Genomic DNA, 15,021 nt, shown 5'->3' on the forward strand with positions numbered 1-15,021 from the left:
ACGAGCGAAAAACAACGCCCAACGAGCTTGACGTGCATTAAGTCGTTTGGCAGAACGGATGTACTCAAGGTTCTTATGGTCAGTCCAAACGACAAAAGGGACGGTCGCCCCCTCCAACCACTGTCGCCATTCGCCTATGGCTAAGCGGATGGCGAGCAGTTCGCGGTTACCCACATCATAGTTGCGTTCCGATGGCGACAGGCGATGAGAAAAGTAAGCGCAAGGATGGACCTTATCGTCAGAATGGAAGCGCTGGGACAGAATGGCTCCCACGCCCACCTCTGAAGCGTCAACCTCTACAATGAATTGTTTAGTGACGTCAGGAGTAACAAGGATAGGGGCGGATGTAAAACGCTTCTTGAGGAGATCAAAAGCTCCCTGGGCGGAACCGGACCACTTAAAGCAAGTCTTGACAGAAGTCAGAGCTGTGAGAGGGGCAGCCACTTGACCGAAATTACGAATGAAACGCCGATAGAAATTAGCGAAACCGAGAAAGCGCTGCAACTCGACACGTGACTTAGGAACGGGCCAATCGCTGACAGCCTGGACCTTAGCGGGATCCATCTGAATGCCTTCAGCGGAAATAACAGAACCGAGAAATGTGACAGAGGAGACATGAAAGGCGCACTTCTCAGCCTTCACGTAGAGACAATTCTCTAAAAGGCGCTGGAGTACACGTCGAACGTGCTGAACATGAATCTCGAGTGACGGTGAAAAAATCAGGATATCGTCAAGGTAAACGAAAACAAAGATGTTCAGCATGTCTCTCAGTACATCATTAACTAATGCCTGAAAGACAGCTGGAGCATTAGCGAGACCGAACGGCAGAACCCGGTATTCAAAATGCCCTAACGGAGTGTTAAACGCCGTTTTCCACTCGTCCCCCTCTCTGATGCGTACGAGATGGTAAGCGTTACGAAGGTCCAACTTAGTAAAGCACCTGGCTCCCTGCAGAATCTCGAAGGCTGACGACATAAGGGGAAGCGGATAACGATTCTTAACCGTTATGTCATTCAGCCCTCGATAATCCACGCAGGGGCGCAGAGTACCGTCCTTCTTCTTAACAAAGAAAAACCCCGCTCCGGCGGGAGAGGAAGAAGGCACCACGGTACCGGCGTCGAGAGAAACAGACAGATAATCCTCGAGAGCCTTACGTTCGGGAGCCGACAGAGAGTATAGTCTACCCCGAGGGGGAGTGGTCCCCGGAAGGAGATCAATACAACAATCATACGACCGGTGAGGAGGAAGAGAGTTGGCTCTGGACCGACTGAAGACCGTGCGTAGATCATGATATTCCTCCGGCACTCCTGTCAAATCACCAGGTTCCTCCTGAGTAGAGGGGACAGAAGAAACAGGAGGGATAGCAGACATTAAACACTTCACATGACAAGAAACGTTCCAGGATAGGATAGAATTACTAGACCAATTAATAGAAGGATTATGACATACTAGCCAGGGATGACCCAAAACAACAGGTGTAAAAGGTGAACGAAAAATCAAAAAGGAAATGGTCTCACTGTGGTTACCAGATACTGTGAGGGTTAAAGGTAGTGTCTCACATCTGATACTGGGGAGAAGACTACCATCTAAGGCGAACATGGGCGTGGGCTTCCCTAACTGTCTGAGAGGAATGTCATGTTTCCGAGCCCATGCTTCGTCCATAAAACAACCCTCAGCCCCAGAGTCTATCAAAGCACTGCAGGAAGCAGCCGAACCGGTCCAGCGTAGATGGACCGACAAGGTAGTACAGGATCTTGATGGAGAGACTTGAGTAGTAGCGCTCACCAGTAGCCCTCCGCTTACTGATGAGCTCTGGCTTTTACTGGACATGACATGACAAAATGTCCAGCAGAACCGCAATAGAGGCAAAGGCGGTTGGTGATTCTCCGTTCCCTCTCCTTAGTCGAGATGCGAATACCTCCCAGCTGCATGGGCTCAGTCTCTGAGCCGGTGGGAGGAGATGGTTGAGATGCGGAGAGGGGAAGCACCGTTAACGCGAGCTCTCTTCCACGAGCTCGGTGACGAAGATCTATCCGTCGTTCTATGCGGATGGCGAGTGCAATCAAAGAGTCCACGCTGGAAGGAACCTCCCGGGAGAGAATCTCATCCTTAACCTCAGCGTGAAGTCCCTCCAGAAAACGAGCGAGCAACGCCGGCTCGTTCCAGTCACTGGAGGCAGCAAGAGTGCGAAACTCTATAGAGTAATCCGTTATGGATCGATCACCTTGACATAGGGAAGCCAGGGCCCTGGAAGCCTCCTTCCCAAAAACTGAACGATCAAAAACCCGTATCATCTCCTCTTTAAAGTTCTGATAATCGTTAGAACACTCAGCCCTTGCCTCCCAGATAGCTGTGCCCCACTCCCGAGCCCGACCAGTAAGGAGTGATATGACGTAAGCGATCCGAGCTCTCTCTCTTGAGTACGTGTTGGGCTGGAGAGAGAACACAATATCACACTGGGTGAGAAAGGAGCGACACTCAGTGGGCTGCCCAGAGTAACATGGTGGGTTATTAACCCTAGGTTCCGGAGACTCGGAAGACCAGGAAGTAGCTGGTGGCACGAGACGAAGACTCTGAAACTGTCCAGAGAGATCGGAGACCTGAGCGGCCAGGGTCTCAACGGCATGACGAGCAGCAAACAATTCCTGCTCGTGTCTGCCGAGCATTGCTCCCTGGAACTCGACGGCAGTGTTGAGAGAATCCATAGTCGCTGGGTCCATCTTGGTCGGATTCTTCTGTTATGCTGGTGAATGAGGACCCAAAAGCGACGTAATAGAAACAGAGTCTTTATTCCAGTATTAAACAAACAATGATTCTCCTGGATATTATCAAAGGTAAATCCAAAACAGGAAACTGAAATCCTCTCGTCAGTAGAGAGGAACGACTGGAGACGCGACCACAGACTGCAGGTCGCTTCAGGAAGGCACAGGCCGTAGCTGACATAGACACCTGCTCACACGCAGCATCTGAAGAAGGCAAAAACACGACAGGGCGGAACAAGGACACAGAACAGCAAACATCAAACAAGAATCCGACAAGGACAGAAGCGGAAAACAGAGGAAGAAATAGGGACTCTAATCAGAGGGCAAAATAGGGGACAGGTGTGAAAGAGTAAATGAGGTCGTTAGGAGAATGAGAAACAGCTGGGAGCAGGAACGGAACGATAGAGAGAGAGAGCGAGAGAGGGAGAGAGGGAGGGGGAGAGAGAGGGATAGAAAGAGGGAAAGAACCTAATAAGACCAGCAGAGGGAAGCACAGGGACAAGACATGATGATCAAAGACAAAACATGACAATTCAGCCTGCCCTGACATTAAGCCCGCCTGCTTGACCATTCAGCCTGCCCTGACTTCGAGCCTGCCTGCCGCACTGTACCTTTCGGACTCTGACCTAGTTAATGAACTTCTGCCTGTCCTCGACCTGCCTATTGCCTGTCCCTTGTATTTGAATAAATATCAGAGACTCAAACCATCTGCCTCCTGTGTCTGCATCTGGGTCTCACCCTGTGTCGTTATAACCTAGTATCTAACAATATGTTCTGACAGATTGTAAACTCTCTGCATTCCCCTCTCTACCCCAGTAACATGAATAAGGATATTTCAAGTTTAGAACCCATCAAAACTAAGCAAACATGGATCCATGCACATCATATGAGGCTGCCAGTTACAATTTTTCCACTGTCTGTGGCAGTAAATGAGAGCTGTTAATAATTGAAGAGCCTTTGCTTACCATTATAACATCGGCTAAATGGATGGTTGACGATGATGGATTATGTTTCATGCTTTATTACACTGCTGAGTGCACTCAGAACACCTCAGAGGACACATGAACGTAATCTGGTCATTTGTTGATTGATATGGAAAACAGTGATGTGCGGTGAGGTCGGTAGGCCAGAGGTAAACCGTGACTGGAAAATATATGAAAATTCTTGTCAAAGATATGGATAAACTCTCTTAGACTGATATAGCCCGTTAGCTAACTTGTGAACAGTATGCTACCTGGATAACTAAGTGTGGAATAGACTTTAAAGCTAACAATTTGTGGTCAGCTGACATGACTTATCAAAAAGTCAGTCCGTGTCCACCTTTGCCATAGTCTCTCTCACTCCACCATGTTGTATACAGATCTGGACAAAAACAATTGTCTGCCTTGTTTTGCTGACCGGAATCATAACAGACAGGAAGTGTGCGTCTTGTTTTGATGACCAGAGTCATAACAGACAGGAAGGAGCAAAACAGGAAAGTCTGATTCATTTCATATTACCCACAGCATTTCTCATAGAATCAGAGCAATCGTTCACCACCCTCAACACATGGACATCCTCACAGGTTACGCTGATCAGGGCGTTGGCTTTGTCATGTCAACTGGATCTCAGCTGGGAGAGATTTGTGGGATATTTTTGTGCTCATGAGAATTGTTGCGTGTACAGTTGAAGTCGGAAGTTTACATTTACTTAGGTTGGAGTCATTAAAACTCGTTTTTCAACCAGTCCACAAATTTCTTGTTAACAAACTATAGTTTTGGCAAGTCAGTTAGGACATCCACTTTGTGCATGACACAAGTAATTTTTCCAACAATTGTTTACAGACAGATTATTTCACTTATAATTCACTGCATCACAATTCCAGTGGGTCAGAAGTTTACATACAGTAAGTTGACTGTGCCTTTAAACAGCTTGGAAAATTCCAGAAAATGATGTCACAGCTTTAGAAGCTTTGATAGGCTAATTGACATCATCTGAGTCAATTGGAGGTGTATCTGTGGATGTATTTCAAGGCCTACCTTCAAACTCAGTGCCTCTTTGCTTGACATCATGGGAAAATCAAAAGACATCAGCCAAGACCTCAGAAAACAAATTGTAGACCTCCACAAGTCTGGTTCATCCTTGGGAGCAATTTCCAAATGCCTGGAGGTACCACATTCATCTGTACAAACAATAGTATGCAAGTATAAACACCATGGGACCATGCAGCCGTCATACCGCTCAGGAAAGAGACGCATTCTGTCTCCTAGAGATGAACGTACTTTGGTGCAAAAAGTGCGAATCAATACCAGAACAACAGCAAAGGACCTTGTGAAGATGCTGGAGGAAACAGGTACAAAAGTATCTATATCCACAGTAAAACGAGTACTATATCGACATAACCTGAAAGGCCGCTCAGCAAGGAGGAAGCCACTGCTCCAAAACTGCCCCAAAGAAAGCATGGGGACAAAGATTGTTCTTTTTGGAATAATGTCCTCTGGTCTGATGAAACAAAAATAGAACTGTTTGGCCATAATGACCACTGTTATGTTTGGACAAAAAAGGGTGACGCTTGCAAGCCGAAGAACACCATCCCAACAGTGAAGCATGGGGTGGCAGCATCATGTTGTGGGGGTGCTTTGCTGCAGGAGGGACTGGTGCACTTCACAAAATAGATGGTATCATGAGAGATGGAAATTATGTGGATATATTGAAGCAACATCTCAAGACATCAGTCAGGAAGTTAAAGCTTGGTCGCAAATGGGTCTTCCAAATGGACAATGACCCCAAGCATACTTCCAAAGTTGTGGCAAATTGGCTTAAGGACAACCAAGTCAAGGTATTGGAGTGGCCATCACAAAGCCCTGACCTCAATCGTATAGAACATTTGTGCGAGCAAGGAGGCCTACAAACCTGAATGAGTTACACCAGCTCTGTCAGGAGGAATGGGTCAAAATTCACCCAACTTATTGTGGGAAGCTTGTGGAAGGCTATCAGAAATGTTTGACCCAAGTTAAACAAATTAAAGGCAATGCTACCAAATACTAATTGAGTGTATGTAAACTTCTGACCCACTGGGAATGTGGTGAAAGAAATAAAAGCTGAAATAAATCATTCTCTCTACTATTATTCCGACATTTCACATTCTTAAAATAACGTGTTGATCCTAACTGACCTAAGACAGGGAATTTTTACTAGGATTAAATTTCAGGAATTGTGAAGAACTGAGTTTACTTCCGACTAAAACTTTGTGTGTGTGCGTGCGTTTGTGCATGTGTCAGATATGATCGGCATGAGGACCAGGGCACCCAAGTCGAGCGAGGGTAAGATGGTGAATGGGAAGGAGACCCTGCGTCTGCGCTCCAAGGGGTCAGCTACAGTCCAGGAAGTGGTGAGTTTCAATTCACACGTTCCACTGGCCAATGACCTTCTCTATGACCGACTGGCCACCCAGAGCAGCTTACACACGTACGCATGCAGACATTCACGAACACACACACACACACACACACACACACACACACACACACACACACACACACACACACACACACACACACACACACACACACACACACACACACACACACACTGTCAACTCCCACACCCTGGTGGTGATCTCAATCTGTCGTTGACCACCCGTGCTTCGCATGAATTCTGATCACAACAGTTTGGGCACACACACACACGTCTTTAAAAAAAAGTTTGTATTTATTTAACTAGGCAAGTCAGTTAAGAACAAATTCTTATTTACAATGACAGCCTACACCAGCCAAACCCGGACGACGCTGGGCCAATTGTACACCGTCCTATGGGACTCCTAATCACAGCCGATTGTGATACAGCCTGGATTCGAACCAGGGTGTCTGTAGTGACGCCTTTAGCACTGAGATGCAGTGTCTTAGACCGCTGCACCACTCGGGAGCCCTACTTGTGTGCGCGGGTGTGGATGTGTGTGTGTGTGTGTGTGTGTGTGTGTGTGTGTGTGTGTGTGTGTGTGTGTGTGTGTGTGTGTGTGTGTGTGTGTGTGTGTGTGTGTGCGTGTGTGGATGTGTGTGTTTGTGGATGTGTGTGTTTGTGGATGTGTGTGTTTGTGGATGTGTGTGTTTGTGGATGTGTGTGTGTGTGCGCGGGTGTGGATGTGTGTGTTTGTGGATGTGTGTGTTTGTGGATGTGTGTGTTTGTGGATGTGTGTGTTTGTGGATGTGTGTGTGTGTGTGTGTGTGTGTGTGTGTGTGTGTGTGTGTGTGTGTGTGTGTGTGCGTGCGTGTGTGTGTGCGCGGGTGTGGATGTGTGTGTTTGTGCCCCCCCCCCGTGTGAGCATGTAGTGCTGAACACATACATGGGGGCCATCCCCCAATCCCTTTGTTGAACCCACTATCAGTTAATGTTCTAGATTGTTCACCAAACTCTAGCCAACAAGCTGTCAGGGTCAGTGGGGGCTGATGAACCAAAAAAAGTCAAGGCTTGTCCAGAGTTAGAATATTGCTGGACATAAAAAAGCCTAATACGTTTTCTGTACAGTATATGGTCAAATCACTGACACCACATACTATTCACAGACTATACACAATATATAATAGGGGTACGGAAAATGTATCTATTCAACACAAAATACTAAATACATCCCAACCTGTTATGATGGTATACCGAGACTTTTCATTTACCAGCCATGGGTCTGTAGCAGTGGAGGCTCCTCAGAGGAGGAAGGGGAGGACCATCTTTCTCAGTGAATTTCATAAAATTATAAATAGTAAAACATTAAAGTTATCCTTTGTAAATAAAACTATACTAAATATATTCACGTCATCAAAAAATGTATTAAAACACTGTCGAGTAGAGTAGGCCAGAAGGCTAAACTGAAAAACCTAACCTCTAACTAATAAAAAGATGTGGGAGCCGCAAGGGTGTTTATTTACATAGTGAATCCGGAAGAAAAACAACAGTACTGCCATCAAAAGTATACATTATGGGGACAGCTGAAAACAATGCTGCCCCATCAACAGCTCAATCCAAAATGGTCCCCCGTTTGAAGTGAAAGAGAGGCTCCTTTTGTAGGGGAAGCCCCTCCCACCAGAACATACCAAACACTAATTAATTAAGCAATTACCATCATCAAAGCCTACATTTTCCACTCAGCTAAACATCATGCATTATATTCATTGCACCTTTGCAATCCGTTTCTCATAATACAATACAACAATATAACACATTTATAAATTCCCATCCCTACTGACATGGTGTATTCCAATATGCCCACTGTTTTGCAATGCAGGTATACAGTAGCCTCAGCAGCACTCTGTAGGGTAGCACCAAGGTGTAGCCAGAGGACAGGTAGTTTCCGTCCTCCTCTGGGTTCATTGACTTCAATATAAAACCTAGGAGGCTCATGGTTCTCATCCCCTTCCATAGACTTACGCAGTAATTATGACAACTTCCAGAGGACGTCCTCCAACCTATCAGAGCTCTTGCAGCATGAACTGACATGTTGTCCACCCGATCAAAGGATCAGAGAATGAATCTAGTTCTGAAAGCATAAGCTACAGCTAGCTAGCACTGCAGTGCATAAAATGTGTTGAGTAGTTGACTCAAAGAGAAAGACAATAGTTTAACAGTTTTGAACAAATTAATTTATTCCAAATTTAAGGTGAAGCAAGAGAGATTTAATTTGTTGCCACCGGGGCCCACCAGTGTAACTGCTAAACTGCTTGCTGCTGACTGTACACTGTACTGCACAATTGTAACGGGTTTACTAACACGTTAGTTCTAGTAGCTATGTTAACTATAACTGACAAATGATGAAGGCTGTGTGTAGCGGTTAGCAGTCATGATATGAAGGTTTGGTCACAGACAGCTAATGTGTTGTGCACTGAAGTCCACAAGCGAAGGGAGAAGGTGAGAGAGAGAACGTAGATAGATGCGAGAAGGAATTATATATATACAACGAGCTGTTTGTATGTGTCTGGTATGAAAGTGAACTGTTTTTGCGTGTGATCAGGGGTGTATTCATTGTGCCGATTCTGTTAAAATGTTTCTTAAACGGAAGCAAAATTAACAAAACGGGGATAAACATACCTGAATTTGTCCAATAGAAACTTGTTTGCATCTGTTGGACTAATGATTGCACCCTTGATTAGCTAGATGCAGGCAAGCATGTGCAACGCTGTATTGAATGTGTTACTGTCTGTCACCTTGATCACTCAAAATTCTCTCGACCTGTGCACCTACGTTGTAAACTTTCATTCATAGGCTAGGTTGTAGCATCATTATGGGTTACAGAGAACATTTGAGTATCATGTATTAGCCTAAACCTATCGATGTTACATTGAACTGGGTATGAATGGTATATGAATGACAGTCATCCAATATGCTGTAATAGAAAAAAGTCCATGTTCATCTTTATTTTTTATTTTTATCATCCTCCCTCATCTTAAACGGCACCAACCACCACTGGTCTGTAGTACACTTATGACAGTACATACATACCGAACACGTATGTACTGGTGGGCGACATACCTTTGACTTTTTTACAGGCAGAGGCCTGGCATGCGATTGTAGTGACTGTCTAGTGTCGGTATGCCAGTAATAATCTTGTAACTGTAGCATGATGTACTGCAGTACCCTTAAAATGCAGTTACCTAAACACACTTGCCTTCTCCCCACCAGCCGAATGAGTTTGAGGAGAGAGCCACCAAGAAAGTGGATGATCTACTGGAGAGCTACATGGGTATTCGAGACCTTGACTTAGGTAAGATAGCTGCTCATCTGAGACCTCCAGTTAGGTAAGATAGCTCACCTTTTTAAGAAAACAGAATTAGCTATAACCTTATAAGCCATTGAACCTCTGGATTCAGGTTAGGGTTAAGGTTGGTCAAAATGGCCAAAGCAAAGGTCTAGGGTCAGATTTGGTTTTTCGATTCTATTTGAGAACTATACATACGTAGGATCTTAATTTGATCACTCTTTATTTTTGCTAAGAATTTTCCTGCAGCGCAGGACATGCAGATGAGCTTTGTGATTTACATAAATTCATTGAAAACCCACACTAGCACACGATTATATGAACAATATTGCACTTTTCATGGAGCCTACTTTAAATGTTGAAATCCTGTTTTTGATGTGACAATATAAATAAAATTAAGATTCTACATCTGTACGATGAAGTCTACAATTGCAATGGGAAAAACTCACCACAGTTGAAAGGAGACGGTTTTAGCCGCTAAGCAACTAAAGGGACAATCTCCGCTCACTATTTACTACTCCCACAAGATATTGTCATAAATACTGTAACAGCAGCAATAATAATAATACATTGAATTTATAACGCACTTTTCAATGAAAAACTATCTCAAAGTGCTTTAAAATAAATAAAAACAAGAGTAGACAGAGGACACAACTAGACAGGGACACAGGCAAATTACACAGCTGACTCTACAACTAGACAGGGACACTGAGACAAATTACACAGCTGACTCTACAACCAGACAGGGACACTGACATGAAGAACACAGCTGACTCTACAACTAGACAGGGACACTGACATAAAGAACACAGCTGACTCTACAACTACACAAGGACACTGGCACAAAGAACACAGCTGACTCTACAACTAGACAGGGACACTGACACAAAGAACACAGCTGACTACAACTAGACAGGGACACTGACACAAAGAACACAGCTGACTTGAAAAACTAGACAGGGACACTGACACAAAGAACACAGCTGACTCTACAACTAGACAGGGACACTGACACAAAGAACACAGCTGACTCTACAACTAGACAGGGACACTGGCACAAAGAACACAGCTGACTCTACAACTAGACAGGGACACTGACACAAAGAACACAGCTGACTTTACAACTAGACAGGGACACTGACACAAAGAACACAGCTGACTTGAAAAACTAGACAGGGACACTGACACAAAGAACACAGCTGACTACAACTAGACAGGCAGGGACACTGGTACAAAGAACACAGCTGACTTGAGAAACTAGACAGGGACACTGACACAAAGAACACAGCTGACTCTACAACTAGACAGGCAGGGACACTGGTACAAAGAACACAGCTGACTCTACAACTAGACAGGGACACTGACACAAAGAACACAGCTGACTTGAGAAACTAGACAGGGACACTGACACAAAGAACACAGCTGACTCTACAACTAGACAGGCAGGGACACTGGTACAAAGAACACAGCTGACTTTAGAAACTAGACAGGGACACTGACATGAAAAACACATTTTTAAAGGAGCCTAGAGTCTGTGGTGCCTTCAGGTGGTCCGGGAGTGCGTTCCTGAGGCGGAGGGTTGGTCGAGTAGAAAGCCAGATCCCCCGCTCTGTCCTGGGGACATTGAAGAGCAGGTTATCACTCAATCCTAGGTTGCAGGTTGCTGATAAAAAATCCTTCATACCAAACACATCTGTTGGAGAGTCAGACACTATACAGAGTAACCCAACATCTTAAAGGTTGCATACCAGAGACATGAGTTAGCTGTTTTCCATGAGCGCCAAGTAAAAAATACCTATTACCTTTAGATCCTAATCTATATATAGATGTTGCAGTGCTTTTTGGTGTTTTGATACTTTCCCTAGGAGCCTTTCTTCTTCTTGGCAGTAAGATATATCAGAGGGAATTGGAGGACTCTTAAGTCTGGAAAGAGAGGAGCTCGCCTCTAATAATAAACCAGTAAACATTTGCCAGGCTTTTATGAAACACTCAGTTGAATAATTTGTCATTAAATATAAAAAAATAAATTCTATTTGACTTCCAGTACAGTTGTATGGAAGATAGTGGCTAGCGAGCGACGTAAACAGAACGCTATTGGCAACTGACATAATAACATGACGTGCCGTGAAACATCAACAAATCCAAGGAAAAGCACCGTGTAAGATCAATCAACATAGTTAGGCCTATATATCGAACCTTGATTTCAGGCTTTCTCATATTCGTTCAGAAATAGACTCATTTAAATAGATGAGTGAATAAGACTTGAAAGTGAAGCAACACAAGACTAGGCCTATATCTAATAACTGTGTGAAACCAAATAGAGATTAATTACTATTTTCCATTCATGTGGGAACACTCTCTTGCAGCGACCACCATCGTGGAGGCCGGAAAAGACAAGATGAACCCAGATGACTTTGCTGAGGCTATGGATTCAGTGTTGGGGGACTTTGCCTTCCCAGATGTCTTCTTGTTTGATGTGTGGGGTGCCATTGGAGATGTGAAGGATGACAGAATGTAGAGGTGTCAGTCAGTCATTACTGTTTTCATGTCTTTCAAACATTTCTATTTTACAATAGTCATCTCAATGGCCGTATTAGATGGTTAACGCAGGCCTACTCAGCCATTCTTCCCCAAACAATTTTCTATGTATTTCTATTACTTTGGTATGAAACAAGTTCCTCCAGAATACGTTAAGTTTAGAATGACATTTCATAAGTGGGTTACGTAATCTTTGTGGTGGGCATTGTGTTGTTTGTGTTCTTGGATACTGCTCAGGGCTCACCATACTAGAGGGAAATATCCATGTTATGTCATTAATGTGTACAAAACCCAATCACTGTTGTCCATGGGCACATGCATGTGAACATACTGTATATTTATACAGACAATAGAGGAAGTTATCGGCCATCCATCTCTGAAACCAGGAAGTGAGTTAAGAGCTTGTTTGTTCCAGATACAGAGGGACCAGGATACGATCAGAGATCAAAGAGTTGACCCTTGGGTGGCACCATTAGTGCGGCGTTTCATATTTCACCAGCATGGTTGAGAAACCACCATGGCGGCCATTTTGAATCAAAACACTCCCCATACATTAGTTATGCAATAGTAAACTGATTGATTTAGCCTTCTTAACAAAGAAGGCTGGAGTGTTAAATTGGGTATTTGGCCAAGACATCAAGGTGCATCCTTATACAATATGTATTTGCATCGTCATTTCAAATACCCAGAGTGATGAGAGTTCAGTATAATGCCTCACTTTGAGAACAGCTCCCCCATTACACAGTATCCCCACCAGTGTTGTCATTCATTTCATCCAAATGGATGATTGCCCTGTACAGACTCACCCAGCAACAGGTAACTTAGAAGTCAGTAGAGTGATCTTCTTGACATCTGAGAAATAACCATTTTTTTTTCTCCCAGAAATGACCCTTGGAAAGATGTCTAAAATTGATACTGATATGCTAGAATTCCCTAAAGTTGTTCTACGGCCATACCAAGCATTACAATGTCCTCTTATAGGAAACACAACCCATAAGTTTCCTACGGTGAAGGAATTGAGTCAACATATTTCAAATACAAAGGCTACTCTGACTCACAACCAGGAAATGAGTTGTGCAGACCTTAGAATACAAGCATTTCGCTACATTCGCAATAACATCTGCTAACCATGTGTATGTGACCAATAAAATGTGATTTATGATTTGAAATGGGAAAAACATGATTTCAAGATGAATGGTGAAGAAAGTTAGAAAAACATGTTTGAAACTTCCTGTTTAATTGCAGAGTATTTTTCCATGATTCTATCTTGTTTGCCTGAAAAAGGAGTCTTTGTATGTTATCTATCATGTACTCACATGTTTTGTTCTCAAAGGCTTTTCATTTCAAGTATTCATAATGCAGGATTTTCTTCATCAAATACGACTTTTATATTATGATTCAGTGTTGTTTTAGAAACAGAATGTAAATAAGAGTTATTTGAATTGTCAAATATGTGTGAAAAGTTCAGAAATAAATACGTTTTGAATCATAAATGTATAAAGACAAATGACATGTAATCTTGACTTGACCAGAAGATCAGCATAATGTTGTGTGGTAGACTTTATGCTGATGTGTATTGATATATCACTCTATGGAGACCTGAACATATAAGGCATATTTTATGTGTGTTGTTACAATTAGTAATAAAAATGTTATAACTCATTCTCAAGTTCAAATGTTCTTGTGTGCTTCCTAGAGCAACTACAGTATCAATAACAGTTTATACTATGTTTTTTTTTTTAGATAATTATTCTTAGGAAGTACCTTTGCCCAAAAACACCAACTTAAAAGTCAAACTTCAAGTAAAAAAAATAATAGATCAGTGCGGTGTTTGAATCAAAGGGTAATACAAAACAAACCACAAACAAAGCTCACTTTTAGTTGAACCTTAGAGGTTTTATTTCCCCTGGGAGAAAATACATACCAACTGCCACCGACTGTATACATTTTACATCTGCATTGCACATGCTCAGACACTACACCTGTGTCATCATGGCATACATCAAACCCCACACAGCCAGACATTACATTGTTTCATCGGTTTTCCTTCAAAAAAAGAAGAAGACACATTATACACATACATAGTGAACTAACATGCAGCATGACGTATTCTTCCTCGCCATCATTTCACATAAACACTGTCTTTAACACTTTTCCTAGCTTTGGGTTGACTTTGAAACTTGATCACTTGAATTTGTAAAACTGTTTAAAAAGGAAGAGTATACCGGTGTACATGCTTATGATTAACATATTGATGAATTCATGTCCATATCATGAGGGACCATCTCTCCTCATCTCTCCTCATCTTTCATAGGAAGTGTATACGTAAAATTACATAGTAACACCTCTTCTTTGGCCCATCCATGCGTCACTGGTATAAAAGTCAACCATAGTTGAACATGAGGACAGAACAGAGGGCCATATGATTCATAAAGCAGACAGAGAGATAGGGCAGTCAGCCAACCAACGAAGGGCACTGTGCCAGCGGAGGCCAGATACCTCAACAGAGCCGATGACAGTTGTCCTTTTAGTTATCTTTGGTTATCTTTGGTGATAAATACTGTGGTTGATTAATAGCAACATAGCAACAGGAGCAACAGGAGAAAGTTAGTACACACACACACACACACACACGCATACACTTAACCACAATGATACACCCACACGTTCACATGAACAAATAAAAACTGAGTCACATAATCACGTACACATCATGACCTGGTGGTCTTTGGCATGGAATCTGACAAGGAAGTGCATTCTTCAATACAAACTCTGGTGTAGGAAGGGGCTTCATTTGTCCATTCTTATGTTTGACTGATGAGCACAGCGATACGTCACACAGTCTAAATCTAAGCCAGATGCTGCTGTCAGGCTCTAATTACATTTCCATGGTCTCTACTAAACAATGCTGAATATCAACAATATATATAATATATAATACCACAACACAATATCACCCCACTGGCAACACCATGTGCTTAGGGCACAGGAATAACCAGC

At 43.2% G+C, this 15,021-nt stretch overlaps 1 protein-coding gene across 1 annotated transcript in view; it reads left to right on the forward strand.

Annotated features, from left to right (window-relative positions):
• gipc3 (GIPC PDZ domain containing family, member 3) overlaps positions 1–13,614 on the forward strand; it is a 31,660-nt gene extending 18,046 nt beyond the window's left edge. Inside the window, exons 4-6 of the mRNA XM_039000959.1 lie at positions 6,023–6,132; positions 9,408–9,489; positions 11,850–13,614. Of these exons, the coding sequence (XP_038856887.1) occupies positions 6,023–6,132; positions 9,408–9,489; positions 11,850–12,001 (344 nt within the window). The 3' untranslated portion in view covers positions 12,002–13,614. The remainder of the gene's footprint in view (positions 1–6,022; positions 6,133–9,407; positions 9,490–11,849) is intronic.
• The last annotated feature ends 1,407 nt before the right edge of the window (positions 13,615–15,021 follow it).

The sequence above is a fragment of the Salvelinus namaycush genome, chromosome 9 (assembly GCF_016432855.1).
Source record: "Salvelinus namaycush isolate Seneca chromosome 9, SaNama_1.0, whole genome shotgun sequence".
Classification (NCBI taxonomy): domain Eukaryota; kingdom Metazoa; phylum Chordata; class Actinopteri; order Salmoniformes; family Salmonidae; genus Salvelinus; species Salvelinus namaycush.